Source organism: Mobula birostris, chromosome 21 (assembly GCF_030028105.1).
Source record: "Mobula birostris isolate sMobBir1 chromosome 21, sMobBir1.hap1, whole genome shotgun sequence".
NCBI lineage: Eukaryota > Metazoa > Chordata > Chondrichthyes > Myliobatiformes > Myliobatidae > Mobula > Mobula birostris.
Window position 1 is genome coordinate 22,363,748 of NC_092390.1, and position 16,340 is coordinate 22,380,087.

At 39.2% G+C, this 16,340-nt stretch overlaps 1 protein-coding gene across 4 annotated transcripts in view; it reads right to left on the bottom strand.

Annotated features, from left to right (window-relative positions):
• The window catches only part of sirt1 (sirtuin 1), a 46,328-nt gene that overhangs the window by 16,729 nt on the left and 13,259 nt on the right, over nucleotides 1-16,340 (bottom strand). For 3 of the 4 annotated variants that reach the window (XM_072239172.1, XM_072239170.1, XM_072239174.1), the window contains 6 exons: nucleotides 15,624-15,767; nucleotides 14,699-14,940; nucleotides 7,324-7,476; nucleotides 1,582-1,729; nucleotides 767-846; nucleotides 103-289 (listed from right to left, as the gene is read on the bottom strand). In XM_072239172.1, the coding sequence (XP_072095273.1) occupies nucleotides 103-289; nucleotides 767-846; nucleotides 1,582-1,729; nucleotides 7,324-7,476; nucleotides 14,699-14,940; nucleotides 15,624-15,767 (954 nt within the window). The remainder of the gene's footprint in view (nucleotides 1-102; nucleotides 290-766; nucleotides 847-1,581; nucleotides 1,730-7,323; nucleotides 7,477-14,698; nucleotides 14,941-15,623; nucleotides 15,768-16,340) is intronic. The other variant, XM_072239173.1, reaches the window with a different exon arrangement.

The following is a 16,340-nucleotide window of genomic DNA, read 5'->3' on the forward strand; positions in this document are numbered from 1 at the left end:
GTTACTGTTCCTTGATACCAATATTCATTGCAACATTAATATACTGCATCAAATTATTTGTGGTATATCCTATAAGATGAATTACTAGGTTAGGATTCTTACTTGGTATGAGAGCTACTGGCCGGACTTTTAACGAAGATCCAATTACAATTAGGAGGTCAACTTCATCTTTGTCATACTTCATACTCCTATGAAATTGCTCAGGTAAGTTTTCACCAAAAAACACTATATCTGGCTTCATAATGGCAAGAGGAACTTCCAGCGGGCACTTTGGACAATGGGGAACAACCTTAAAAAAGCACACTAGTTAGTTCCGTGTCACAGACTATTGTGCACACAGCTTATTTACATATTTTTCAACAATTGGTGCATGGCAATCATGCTATGCTACAGTACTGGCCATCTGAATGTAAAATTCAGGCAGCCACCACGAATAGTGTATCAGAGCAGTCCACTAATTTGGGTAAAATGCAGCTCTTTGGCCCCCATCATCCACTAGCATCCATATTTACTGAATCCCTAAAGTACAGGATTAATTGAATGCATTATCCAATGGAGACTTGCACATCTCCCAGTAGTTAATATAAGAACTACACACATTGCATGATGAAATCAGGCAGCCTACTCCAGCTCTGTGACAAGAAACAACACACATCAGTTCCCATCTTCTTCTTCTTCATCATCAGTACAGCAAAAGGAAAACAATTCCTGATTCAACAGGCAATAGACTGGTGATTTCAATTCCCTCACTTCAGAAACAAATTACCTGATTGAATACTTCTTCCCTAATTGCTTCACAATCAACCTTGTATTTGCACATCAGACAAGAAGCCATCGCAAATGAACCTAAATAAAAATTTCAGATAACAGTAAAACCATAACGTTTATTGTTCAAGAGAAAAATTACTAACAGTAATTTTAAAAGGAATAGAAAGGAAGTCCAAAGCTTTAAATAAATCTGATAGTATCCCAGAAAGGTTGGCCAGTATCCATTTTTTCTAGAATGTACATCAGCTTCCCAGAAATATAGAAAATTCCTCCCCAAGTAAAAAAATTGTTTTAAAAAAACAATAAAATCCTGCCGCTGACTCTCCTTTGGCAAGCTATGAACTCTGCTGAGTTTAACTTGAGAGCACATCACGACTTATCTTGCCTTGCACTCTAAAATTACGTTTGGAATAAAAACAGAAGATGCAGGACATATTCAGCATATTATACAGCATCTAAGTGCAAAGAAACCAAGCCGTGTTAGACCATTCATTAGGAAACAATGTGGATCCACAATTATCTCATCTTCCCCACTGAACCCTCCCCCCAGAGAAACAGCTGTAGGGGCATGCATGCCCAATTCTTATAAAATACCAGCCTTTAAACACAGTGCAATAAATGAAGCCAGGTAACCATATACTTGAACAGAAAAATCTTAGTCAGCACATGTTAAAATAAATCATATGTACTCCAACCAGTATTTTCGGTTAGATTTTGAACACCAAGACAGAAACCCATATTAAAATATGTAATAGTTTAATGAGGAGGAAAACGTGTTCAGTTATTTTAATCCAGATATTATCCACTACTAACCATGGCACTCAACAATCCTACGAATGCCAGCAACCTGCTCCAGGGTATCTATGTTCTGGGTGTAATTCCGAAGTAGTCTCTCTTGTTTATCCAGCAAGGCTATAAATTTGTGACAAAGTGATGGCTGGAATTGACCAGGATAAATCTCCTGTGAAATTAAAAACAGGTAGAATTATCATCTAATACACATTCCAGGAATATCTTGCAGAACAAGTTAATCTAGTAGGCTTCTGATTAGTCTAACTTTAAACTATGTGGAACACTAATACATTCCTCAAGGGTTATTAACCATTTTTCACAGAATATTCACTTACCATTGAATCTCACTGTCCTAGCTCAGTCACAGGATTGTACACACAAATTCAAAGCAAGCACTCAAGAAAAACTCCACACTGACACAATGGTGCAGCATCAGTGCTGTTCCACTGGATGTGCCACTTAGGAGAAAAATGCTAAACCAAGGTTTTGACTAGTGAAGAATACTTGTTCTCATATACATTTATCTTCCACCATCTAAAATCAGATTATCTGCTAGTGGTGTTACTTGGAACTGTGTAAAGTAAATGACAGTGATTTTCTTGTACATCATTACCTGTGAAATCTCACAAGATGGTGAAAAACACCTTATAAATTCATGTCTTAGGTCAGAGTCCACATTGGTTTGGTGGAAGATTAAGCACAGCAGCAATTATAATACATCAAGTCTTTTGGTTTTATATTATAAAATCCCAACTTATCACACTTTCACTAATTCAGTCAAAGGAGACAGTTAGCATTTCTACATTTTCTGAGTACTTTACACAGTAACAAACTGTAAGACAGCAAACAGGCAAAGAAAAAATGGGAAGAAGCTGATGGAATGGTAACACCATGCAGTGCAGTTTACCAATCAGCTGAAGGGTTCTACCTGATAAACTGCAAGCGGAGTGATGAGTTAACTTGACCGGTGGGGATACAAGTGCCCGCCATGTGCATTTGGTGATGTCTGAGCTTAACCAGCTGATTGTTAATAAATACGTTGATGTACTGTCTCCTGTTAACTTTGAATGTGACCATTAGACTTCTTGTAGATTTTGATGGCTTTTGAAATGTCTTGTACTTGTGTTTCACTTGACCTGAAGACAGTGAAGGATAGAAAAAGTTTTGGCCTCAGTGCTGGCATTTGCTGCACGTGTTTCTTGCACTGGCAGTTTCTTGTGTAATTCCAAGTACAACAATTCCAACAAGCTGTGTCTAGCTGCTTGGAGACCTGCTCAGTGATGATGTCTGGGCAACTGGAAACTGCATTGACATGGTCTTGTCTGACCAGGTTGGAATCATATTTCAAGTTGCAGTGAACACTTGTAGGGTTACATCAGGATCTTGCTCTGGTCTGGTCAGAAGCCGTTTGTGAATGTCGGCATCGCCAGGTGCCAGAAGTCCACCAATAAAAAAATCAGACATTTGAAATGTTACCCAGCTTGAACTTTTCACATTCGCGAATGATAAAACTGCCATATGCAATGAAGTCAATAGTGTCATGTTGAACGAGTTTTAGGCAATGGTAGCGAACACTGAAGAGGGGTGACTGCTCTCCAAAAATGCTTGTCAGCTGTCAAACAATAGCTCACATGGATTCTTAGGCAGAAGTCGTCTTTACTGAACTCGACCTGAAATATATGTTTGTAATGTTTGAACTACTATTCAAATGTAACTCCTGAAGCAGCATTGACCTGGAAGTTGATAATGCATGCAACAACTGACTCGCACGAGTTTCAGTGTTTGACACTGATGTCATTGGACTCACTGATAACCTGCTGGTCAAGGTTGCAATTAACTTCAGCCTCAAAAAGAGCTTGCTGCTGTGGTCAAATTATGCGCAAGCATTCTGCTGAAATTTGCCAATAAAGCACCTTGTAACCAGTTTGTTGTGTTTACTTGCCTATAAGTACTAATGAAATCTGAAGCCAAGAGACAGAACAAGCCCGAATACAAAATAAACCTTCATTCAGTAAGACCATGTAACTACAAAAAAAACTCAAAAACTCAACAGTACATTGCCAAGCACAACTATTTAAATGGTTTACTGAACAGCATTCAAGATATTGACAGGAACAATGACCAATCAATGAAACGCAGCCTGGGACTGGTTGGTATTCGTGGTTTCAGCTCGCTGTAACAAAACCAAAAGGAAGGAGAAAAGTACCTGTACAAGATGCCTTGTGATGGAACAAAATGGGAACTTCACAGATCAATTATGGGTATTGTGGAATCAGAAGTGATATTATTCTCCTTAGACAAATGGTGAGTGGAGAATCAATCAGGGCTTTTGAAGGAAAATTGAATATAAAGTCTCACGTGAAAATATTCTATGTGGTCATGGACATACAGCAGAGGAATAGGACTGTCAAGGTTGCTTCACAAAGAAATGCCAGCCTCTCAATGGGTCAAATCATTTTATGATACATTGAGTGACAAAACCATGATGAATCAGAAACTAGGATATAAGCTTTAATGCTTTGTGAGAAATCGGCTTTCACACCCAGGATGAAAAGCTGTGTTGTGATGGTGAGCAAAGCAATGTGGGCGGGGGGGAGGGTGGGGAGTAGAGGGAAGAAGGAGGGAATAAACCTATTTCACTTTTCTCTCCCTAATCAGCAGATGCTTCATCTGAACATTACTAGTGGGTTCCCTTCCAAAACACAGAAGTGCACGTTATCCTGATGTGGAAAACTACCAGAATTCCTTTAATATGGAACTCCCTGCCCTTCACTAGAATGACCAAAGCAGGTTAAGGCAGTGGCTCATCTACATACCCTCTTGAAACATTCTTTTTTACAATCTTTCCAATCTACTTGTTTGAGATTCATACAACAATTGTAGTAGTAAAAGTAGAAACAAAGGGCTAGATCAGCCTGTATTCCGATGCTCCTTGTGCTCATCACATGCTCTTCCTCCACAACCATTGTGCTAAATGAACTGCATTCAGAACAAAACTGAGCATTGTTAAGACATCCACTACAATAATAACCATATTGGCTGCATTGTATACCATCTTCAACACATACTGATTCACGGTGACTCAGCCGTTTGGACTCAGAATTGGGTTGCCCATTGGAGATTGAGGGTAGTGGGTGATGTCTTATTCTGGCTTGAAGTCTGTGACGATCAGGGTTCAACAGGATTCCAAATGGAGAAATCTATAGTTTATGATACATAAGATTGGCTTGGATAAAAACATGGATGGGTGAGCTAGTCAGCTTACAAATAACACCATGATTAGTGGCATCATGGATAGTGTAGAAGAACGCCAAAGGATACAGTGGGATACAAACCAGATGCAAGTATAGGTCAATAAATGGCAGATGAGAGTTTCATCCAGGCAAGTGGGAGTGCTGTACTTCAGAAGATCAAATGCAAAAAGTACACAGTTAATGGTATGACCCTTAACAGCACTGACATAGAGTGATCCAAGTCCACACCTCCCTAAAATTGGCCACACAGGCTGAAAGAGTGGTAAAGACATATAGCATGCTTCCCTTTATTAATTGAGGCAATGAATTCAAGAGTGAGGAAACTACGTTGCATCTTTTAAAAATTCAGCATAGGCCACATCTGGAGTATTGTATTCATTTTTGGCATGGGCTATAAAGGGAGGTTGGACAAACTAGGGTTGTTTTCTCAGGTGTAGCAGTGGCTGAGCGCAACCTGATAGAGGTTTATAAAACTGTGAGAGGTGTACATGGAGAACTTTCTCCCCAAGGTTGAAATGTCTAATATTAGAGGGCATGCATTTAAGGCAAGAGTGGGAAGCTCAAAGGAGATATACAAAGGGCAAGTTTTATTTTTAAGCAGAGTAGAACGTGCCTGAAATGCACCGTCAGGGGGTGATGGTGAAGACATAGTGGTGGTTGGCATCCGTCTGTCTTGAAGGCCAATGGGCGATGATCATCATCATCACAAGCCTGGGCAGAAGGTATGGAGATCCTAAGGTGCCCAGTTGTCACGATCCCCCTCTCGGCTCACCAGTGTAGTCCAAAGGAAAGCTTATGAAGCACTACATTTCGCACCAGCTGAGCTGTCAGAATGATGTTCAATGATGTCCAGTCGCCTTAGGGGCGCCACTCCGGATTTGCTGTCTGGGTTTACTCCCATAGTCTTCATCTCTTGAGGTTGCCCACGAGGCAGTGGGGCTATTTACCCATAGCTGGGGATCCAGTTCACAAACACCTGGATGGTGGGCTTGTGTGCTACATGTGCAGGGGCCAGACCTCCTGCCAGTACTCTGTAGTTCAGCCTGAGTCCAAAAGGAGTTCAGTTTCCATGTGTCACCAGTGAGCAGGCACTATATGAGGCTTGCTGTTGGAGAGGTTATGTGTACTGGTAGGTAGAGACTTACACATTCGGCTTTTTGCAAGACTGCCAGCCAACAGTGGAAACTGAAAGTGAGAGCAACAAACACTACCTACTACACACTAGGTGCATTGCAACAACCATTTTGGTAAAGACATATGATAGAGATGTTTAAGAGGCTCTTATGTGCAGAGAATGGAGGGATATAGACCATGTACAGTCAGTATGGGATTAGTTTAATTAGGAATTACTAGCTTAATTAGTTTGGCACAACACTGGGGGCGAAGGGCCTAACTTTGCACTGTTCTATTCTATGAAGTTACCTGTTTAGGTGACACGGAAAGTAACTCCCAAAGGTCTATCGCTACAAAGGGCAAAGACAACAGTCAAGCTGGAACACAACTGAAGGTTCCCTTCCAAAATTAACACAATCCCAATGTGGAAATATAGCAACTTTCCTCAATCCTGGAATTCCCTTCCCTAGGAAAACAAATGTGGTTCAAGAAAATGGGTCACCACCATCTTTTCTTGAACACGTGGGGTTGAGCAATGAATGCTGGTGTTGCCAATGATGCCCACATTCTGAAAAATGAATAAAAGAGGAAGGATACTTCATCCAGGGGAAATAAGCAGCTAGGAAATGGAAAAACTGAAGACCCTTGGCCATGAACAGATAGATTAAGGTGTCATTTAAAATTTGGGAAGGAATGGGTGGGCAAGAATGCCATAACAGTAACAGTCAGGTGATTTTGGAAATGAAACAGCAAACACGGAGAAAGATCCCAAAAAGGGCTCAATGCTAAGTTTCATATACTGTAACTCTCTCCAAATCATATGACAGCGAGAGCCAACAATTCGATCACTTCAAAACAGAACAAGTGGTGTGCCAGCCTCAAGACAAAGGGAGGTTTAATTCTTTTCTTTATTAACATTAGGAGAAATATTAGCGATGACAGCTAATCCAGTTGGATTGATTGAGATGAGATCGAATAGCGGATTCCATCATTCTCCATGGGAATATTGATAAGTTGTAGAGAGTGTAGCTGAGCATCCAAGCATGGTGGAAAACAGTATTTGAGAAAGGCTGAAGTCAACAATAGCAAAAATTGAAATCAGAATGAACAGTGTCACTGAAATGATTGGAGGTGCACACAAGGTGAATGGAACAGTCAATAGGATTGATGGAAATTAAAAAGTGAGGGAGACCCCCGCCCCCCAAATACAATTACCACTCGTTCATGTTCATAAATTGTATCAGATAATATTTATATGTTTACACTGATTAAGTGTAATTAGAAAACAACTGCATTTTAAGCATTATTTACTCACTTTCAACTTTTTGCTTAGCTCTGCCTCTCACTTTAAATGATATCAAGTTTCTAGAAATTTCAGAATCATTAAGGTATTTACCTTTGCAAACTTAAAAAATGGTCTAGGGTCTTTTCTGAAGTATTCAATGTCAAACATGGCGTGAGGATCTGGAAGGTCTGGAAAGTCTACTGCCAATCTAGCATAAATCCCATCTCTTGATCTGAAGTCTGGTATTCCACATGAAACAGAAACCTAGAAAAGTGCATTAAGCCCAATTTATTGGCCAATTGCAGGTAAAAGGTAGGTTCATTTTATTTCCCCCAATAACCCAGTGTTTCTGTTATTTTCAGAATTCAGAATCAGGTTTATTATCACATGTATCATGAAATTTGTTAACTTAGCAGCAGCAGTTCAATGCAATACATATAGAAAAAATTAATATAATAATAATAAATCAATTACAGTATACGTATACTAAATAGATTAAAAATTATGCAAAAAAACGGTAATATATATTTAAAAAGTGAGGTAGTTCACGGATTCAATGTCCATTTAGGAATCGGATGGCAGAGGGGAAGAAACTGTTCCTGAATTGCTGAGTGTGTCTTCTGTACCTCCTACCTGATGGTAACAGTAAGAAAAGGGCATGCCCTGGGTGCCCTCCACAGTACATCTACAGAAGTTTTTGAGTGTACTTGTTGACATACCAAATCTTTTTAAACTCCTAATGAAATATAGTCATTGTCTGGCCTCCTTTATAACTGCACCCATATGTTGGGACCAGGTTAGGTCCTCAGATCTTGACACCCAGGAACTTGAAGTTGCTCACTTTCTCCACTTCTGATCCCTCTATGAGGATTGGTATGTGTTCCTTCGTCTTACCTTTCCTGATGTCCACAATCAACTCTTGTTTTACTAAAGTTGAGTGCAAGGTTGTTGCTATAACAGCACTCCACTAGTTGATATATCTTGCTTCTGTATGCCCTCTCATCTCCATCAGAGATCCTACCAACAATGGTTGTATCATTAGCAAATTTACAGATGATATTTGAGCTATGCCTAGCCACACAGTTATGGGTATAGAGAGAGTAGAGCTGTAGGTTAGGCACACACGCCTAAGGTGCACCAGTGTTGATCGCCAGCGAGGAGAAGGTGCTATCACTAATCCACAGATAATTACATAAGTTATATAACAAAGTGAAAATCTAATAAGATGCTTTAAACAGTCACAGTTATTTAAAACTACAGGACAGAAACAGGTCATTCGGCCCATCTAGTCTGTGCCAAATCATTTAAACCGCCTAGTCCCATTGATCTACGCCCACACCACCCTTCCATCCATGTACATATCCAAACCTTCTCTTGAACGTTGAAACTGAAATTGCATTCACCATTTGCACTGGCAACTCATTCCACACTCACACCATTCTGAGTGAAATTTCCCTTAAACATTTCACCCTTCACCCTTAACCCATGACTTCTAGCTGTAGTCTCACCCAACCTCAGAGGACAAAAGCCTGCTTGCATTTACCCTACCTATATCCCTCAATTTTGTATACCTTTATCAAATTTCCCCTCAGTATTCTATGAGTAAAGTTCTAATCTATTCAATCTTCCCTTCTAACACAGGCCCTCCAGATCTGGCAATATCCTTGTAAATTTTCTTTTCTCTTTCAACCTTACAGCCTTCCTATATGCAGGTGACCAAAACTGCACACAACATCTTATACAACTTCAAAGGAACATCCCAACTCCCGTACTCAATACTTTGATCTATGAAGGCCAATGTGCCAAAAGCTTTTTGAGCAACCCTATTTACCTGTGACGTCACTTTTTTTTTAAATTTTATTTTTATTTGGATAAGGAATTCACAAATATCATGTACTTTTTTCACACATATAACCTTTTCCATTTTTTTATATGTATAAAACTACAATTATTTATACATTCTTAAGTACACATTGAGATGATACAAAAGGAAAATAAACATTTAAGTAGATAATTATGTACTGTGGTAAATCTAACCTATTAGACTAAGTAATGGAATTAGTTGTTAAGAAAAATGGTAATAATAGTTTCCATATAAACCTTCTGGACCATTTCCACTGGTCCAAAATGTCGTATATAAGCCTATGTATCAACCATTGTAGGTGTTTATATCCTAATTTGTTCAAGCTTGCTCCTGCCCGCAGACATAATTATCCAATCCCTATGTACTTATTTACTTAATTTTTTCATTTTTTTTATCCCTTTCCCAAATCTTTCCCTTTACTTGTGTTAATTCTCTATTTTCCAAAAAAAAAACCAAACAGTTAGCAATATTACTGTGTTGATGAGAAGAGCAATATAAATCATTAAGAGAGTCATCTAAAGTCTGCTCGCATTGGGGTTATAGATTCAATCCATTTATTCCAGATTTGATAAAATTTTTCTTTTTGAGTTCTCAGGGAGTAAGTCAACTTTTCCATTTTAAATATTTCCAAGATAATTTCGTACCAATCTTCTAATGTAGGTGGTATTGGATTTAGCCATTTTCTAGTGATTGATTTCTTACTTGCCGCTAAGAGGGCCTGCAGAAACTTTATATCCTCCTTCTGTTCAAGAAACAATACATGCCCCAAATAGAGCGTCTCAAAGTTCAGAGGTATCTGGGACCTAAGTACCTTAACTAATGTTCTATGAATACCTTCCCAAAATAGACTTAATTTAGGGCAATCCCAAAAAATATGAAAATGATTTGCCTCCTTGGAACCGCACCTTCTCCAACACATCACATTTGTATCTTTACATTTTTCCTGATATGGGGTCTTGAAGTATCTTATAATGTTTTTCCAACAATGTTCTCTCCAAGTCAAAGAATCAGTCGAGGACCATTGAAAGCTGCAGATTTTCTCCCAAGCCTCCTCTGAAAGTACCAACCCCGCTTCTTCCTCCCACTTCTCTTTAATATACAGTGTATTTACATTTTTAGCATGGGAGAGTGCATTATATAGGCGAGAAACTGATTTACTAGGTATTGAACTGCAAGCCGAATTCAGAATCTTGAAAAATTCTAATTCTACTGTTGATAGGTCTGTATATCTACAACTCTGGTTAACATAGTTTCGTATTTGAAGGTACCTAAAAAAGTTATTATGTTCTAGGCCATGTTTGTCCTGCAGGATTTGGAAACTTTGTAATACTCTCTTATCTATAAATGAGAGGTAGGTTGTAAGACCTTTCTTTATCCATAGCTCAAATCTTTTATCTCCTCTGTTGGGAAGGAATTCGGTATCATATGCACACCATCTAAAGAGTTTTAGCATGTTGTTAATTCCACATGAATTAACCACCTTCTGCCATACTTTTAATGTAAGATTTATCTAAGCGTTATTAAATTTTTCCAACTGGGCCATCAATCCTTTGTCAGCTATTGAGGCCTGAAGAGGAAAACTGTCAACTAATCCAAATTCTATTTCCTTCCATCTAGCCTTATATTCCCTATTACACCAATATAACAGAGGGGTTATCTGTGAGGCATAAAAATAATTTCTCAGGCAAGGAAGAACCATACCTCCTCCTTCCTTCCCTAACTGTAAGGTGTTATATCGAATTCTAGGTTTCTTTCCTTGCCAAATGAAGCGGGAAATCCATTTGTCCCATTCCCTGAATTGATTATCATTCATCTCCACCGGTAAAGTACGGAAAAGATACAATAACCGAGGAAGAATATTCATTTTTATAGTATTTATCCTTGAATTTAAACTTAAAAAAGGGATAAGATTCCATCTATGCATATCTGCTTTTATCTCTGAGATTAATGGCCCATAATTTACCTGTGACAGTGTTGAAATATCCTTCGGCAGGGTTATTCCTAAATATTTTAATGATTTAGCTTCCCACTTAAGATCATAGGTATCCCGCAATTTTTTGGATGGTGTATAATTTGGGGACATAACCTGCGTTTTCTTTACATTTATTTTATAACCTGATATTTTCCCAAAGTCATCCAACAGTGTAAGCAATCCTATAAATGATTTTTCTGGTTCACTCAGATAGACCAAAACATCATCTGCGAATAACGCCACTTTCTGTTCAATCCCTGCCACCTTGATACCTTTTACGATTTCGCTCTGTCTTATTAGTTGGGCAAGCGGTTCAATATATAGCGCAAAAAGGAGAGGAGAAATTGGGCATCCCTGTCTAGTGCCTCTCTCTAAGATGAAGGAGTCAGAGAGGTCCCCATTTATCTTAATTCGGGCTGTAGGGCTGTCATATAGAGTAGAATTACTTTAATAAACTTTTCTTGAAAGCCGAATCTTCCTAACACTCTGTATAGGAATGCCCAACTAACCGAATCAAAAGCTTTCTCAGCGTCCAATCCTACTACCATTGTCTCTGTCTCGTTCTTATTAACCTGTTCTAATATGTGCAGAGTTCTCCTTATGTTGTCCTGTGTTTGTCTTTGTTGAATAAATCCAGTCTGGTCTAAGTGGATTAGGCCAGGTAAAAGCTTTTCCAATCTGCGCGCTAATATAGATGTAAATAGTTTGTAATCTAAATTAAGAACACTAATTGGCCGATAATTGCCACATTCTAGTTTATCTTTACCCTCTTTAGGAATAACTGAAATAATCGCTTCTCTCCAGGAAGGTGGAGTTTCTCCTCTCTGCAAGATCCAATTAAAGGTGTTAAGTAGTAATGGGGCTAACTGTGTCTTCAGGGACTTGTACCACTCTGAGGTAAACCCATCAGAACCCGGGGACTTTCCAGCCTTTAACCTAGAGATGGCCACGTTCAGTTCTTTGACAGTTATTGGTTCTAATAAACTTCCATTTTGTAAATCTGTAAGTTTAGGTAGATCTAAAAAATTCAATACACTGTCTATATAGGGCTCATTGGGGGCCCGGGGTTGGGAGTACAGCTCTCGATAATATGTTTCAAAACTCTCTTGAATTTTCCCTATTGTACTCTCCACAAGCTTTGTCTTTGGATTCTTTATTTTATGAATTGTATTGTCTGCTTGTTGTTTTCGACGTCACTTTCAATGAATTATGGACCTGTATTGCCAGATCCCTTTGTTCTACTGCATTTCTCATGTCAATTTTTTCAGCTCATTTTTCCCAGCTGGTCCAGATCCTGCTGCAAGCTTCGATAGTCTTCCTCACTGTCCATTACACCCCCAATCTTGGTGTCATCTGCAAATTTGCTAATCCAGACAAACAACAATGGACACAGCACTCCACCAGTCACAGGCCTCCAGTCAGAGGCAATGATCTACAACCACTCCCTGGCTTCTCCTGCAAAGCCAACATCTAATCCAATTTACTACCTCATCTTGAATGCCAAGTGACTGAAGGTTCTTGACCAATTTCCCATGAGGGACCTTGTCAAATGCCTTGCTGGAGTCTCAAAAAAATCCTCAAAAAAACCTCTATAGGATTGGTTAGATATGACCTACTGTACACAAAGCCATTCTGACTATCCCTAATCAATCCCTGTCTATCCAAATACTCATGTATCCATATCTCAGAAGACTAAGATATAGCAGGTGAATTTGACCATTTGGCCCATCTACTCTGATTCACCATTTCATCATGGCCGATCCATTTTTCCTCTCAGCCCCAATCTCCTGCCTTCCCCCCCACCGTGTCCATTCATGCCCTGACCAATCAAGAATCTATCAACCTCTTCCTTAAATAAATATAAAAACTTGGCCTCCACAGCTGCCTGTGACAATGAATTCCACAGATTCACCACAATCTGGCTAAAGAAATTCTTCCTCATCTCCATTCTAAAAGGATGCCCTTCTATTTTGATGCTGTGTCCTCTGGTTTCTTAGACTACCTTCAAATAATTTTCAAATAACAATGCTGATGTCAGGCTCACTGGCCTGTAATTCTCCGGTTTATTCTTAGAGGATTTCTTAAACAGCAGAACAACGTTAGCTATTCTCCAATCCTTCGGTACCTCACCTGTCACTAAGGATGATTTAAGGATCTCTGCTACAGCTCCCACAATTTTTGCACTTACTCCCACAGAGTCCGAAGGAACACCTTGTTAGGCCCTGGGGATTTGTTCAGCCTGATTTGCCTCAAGACAACAAACTCATCCTCCTCTGTAACTGTATAGGGTCCATAACCTTGCTTGCTGCTGCTTTGCCTCACTTCTATACACTCTGTGTCTGCTTCCCAAGCAAATACAGGTGCAAAAATATTTAAGATCTCTCCAATCTCTTGGCTCTTAATATATCTGCAAAAGCCCTTAAGATTTTCCTTTACTTTGTCTGCTAGAGCAACATCATGCCTTCTTTTAGCCCTTCCGATTTCCTGAGGGGTTCTCTTGCATTTCTTACACTAATCAAGTACCTCATTTGTTCCTACTTGCCTAAGCCTGCCATGACCTTTTAACCAGGGCCTCTATCTCTCAAAAAACAAAGTTCCCTAAATCTGTTATTCTTGCCTTTGATTCTGATAAGCACAAGCTTTGTACTCTTTGTGCTCTCAAAATTTCACGTTTGAAGGCTTCCCACTTACCAAGTTCACCTTTGCCAGAAAACAGCCTGTCCCAATCCACATTTGCCAGATTCTTTCTAATAGCATTAAAATTGGACTTCCTCCAATTTAGAATCTCAACCTGAGGACCAGACCTGTCTTTTTCCATAACTACCTTGAAGCTAATGGCATTATGATCACTAGATGCAGTGTTCCCCTGTCACCTGCCCTGTCTCATTCCTTAATACACACTCTCTCATTGGACTTCTATGTACTGTATTCACATCAACTTTTAAGTTAAGATTTTATGAAAGAAACATGGAACTCTAATTAAATCACCCAAGCCAAGTTTCTGATTATCAAAGTAGACAAGGAGATGGCATCTTAACTGAACTGCCATGCAGTAGTGGCATTAAAGATGTGGCTAAGTCCCACAATCTACATACAGTGCAAAAAATGCAAGGCTAGCAAGAAGATAAATATGTTGCTATGTGCTTGTAACAGCATCCTTAACTTCAGTAGGTTGAGCTTTTGTGTGTTTCTTGTTGCTTCTATCACTTAATGGGTGAATTATGAAGCAAAATTCACTGCAGTAACTGAAGCAATTTGCTTCAGTTCCTTTTTAGGAAAACGATGACATCAGTTGCTTTGTCTATTTCAGAAACGCCTCTAATTACAGTGTAGTGCTAAACCATCGGAAATTGAGTTCAGACTCCTACACTGATTTCACATTGAGACTTGGGGAACTCATACACTCATAATTTGGGTTAAATTCCAATGCAAAATCCAGAATAACGCTGAAACTATCAGATCCTTCCCAGTCATCAATACTAATAGAATGGCAAATAAAAGAACTGGCTGAATAAAAAAAAATTTTGTAACTCACAAAAATAAAACAAATCCAATCTGATTAACTAAAGGAAAATTTGATTTTTACAGTCATTGCTTATAAATGTTTACAATTTTAATAGGATTATTGAATGCTATTCTTTAACACATACCCCAGCTCCAGTGAGGACCATGATTTTCTTGCTGTCTTTCAAGATTCTCACCACGTCCTCCAAGGTGTTAATATCTTTACGCTTCTTCCTCTTCGGCGGCTCTGACAAAATGTTGAGAACAATCTGCCAGAGTGTCATGTCATCCAGATCTGGTGGTGGACTGCTCCCTCGTAATAGATCTTTCAAGATGGTCCGTGGGTCTGTACCCAGCATAAGATGTTGCTGGACAAAACTATATGGACCTGGATGAAAATATATAAGAGGATAAGTTGCAAGGTAAAGTTCCCGAATGCAACGAGTGCTTTCCAATCAGTTCACAACAGATATCCCATTTAATAATTATCCCTTGACTCTTTTTAGAAATATAAACTTACAAATATGTTAAGATTTATCTAAGACTCTTACTGTTAAATAGCTCACACCCCCCAACCATTAACACTTAGGGGTGAACATGGCAAATAAGGATTATGAAATCAGTCTCAGGAGGAAATCAGTGATTTTACAAAGGAAGAAACTAACAATGAAGAGGTAGACAAGTAGTACCACAGTACAAGGAGTTGGGAGAAACATACTTATCAGGATGAAAAACTGGTTATTAGACAGAAGGCAAAGCATGTGAAAGTGGATCTTTTCCAAGTTGCAAGGCTTTGACTAAAGGGGAACCAACCATTCTGATAGCTTCACAGAATAAATGAGGTTTCTGTTTTTCAAAGGACTGCACGTTATGTTATGGAGGAAAATCTTATGTGTTCAATTACAAAGAAAATGAACAATGCAGTTTTAAGATATATAAACAAATTTACAAGATTATAAGGTGTACAGGAAATCAAAATAGCAAGATTACAAGCAGTATATTTTTCTATGAAACAAATCATAAAACATTGAACATCAACAAGTAAAAATAATAATCTAATTACATATTAACCTGTACCTATCCGAGCATGAGGGGTCCAATCACTTGAGCTAGCGTGAGATGTTTTGTCGTCTTCGTCACTTTCCCAAGAACGAATCCCATTTGGAATGATTTCCTCAGGAGCAGCATTAACTGCATGTCCCACAGATAAGCCATCTGAAATTTGAAAACATAACTATTACAAAACAATTCTCTGGGTGGTAACAAATAATGAGAGAAGTCTATCATCACTTCTCAGCAGCCACTCAATGGCAAGAGATTAAATCTTCAACTCATGTCTCAGGATACCCAAGATGGTGCTGGTGAGACAGGGTGACACTGTGGGCAGCTAACAAAACTACTAACAAGTCCAGTAAATATACTTCTTCTGGACTACGATCATCTCTGTAATCCGCAGCCTGTAATTTCCCTTTAGGGGGTGTGCTTTTGAACTGCCTGTACGACTTGGCATTTTTGCAGTCCTCTGAAGGATTTGGTGAACTAGACTCTCAAGGATGCAGCTAAGGCCACAGGGCCATTGCTGCAGCCGACTTGAAAGTGGGGCCAGATTGAAACTTCGGGCCGGATTGATGTAGTGGAGTCGGGCGCATGAGAGTGAAAAATGAACTGATGTTTAGCTGATTTAAGTGCTGAGCCAGATCAAAAAGATTAAGGCAGCAAGGTCAAGGGTAAAGGATGAACCAGTGTTCAGCTCACTACTCCATGGGGCTTTACTCCCCTGAGTACTGA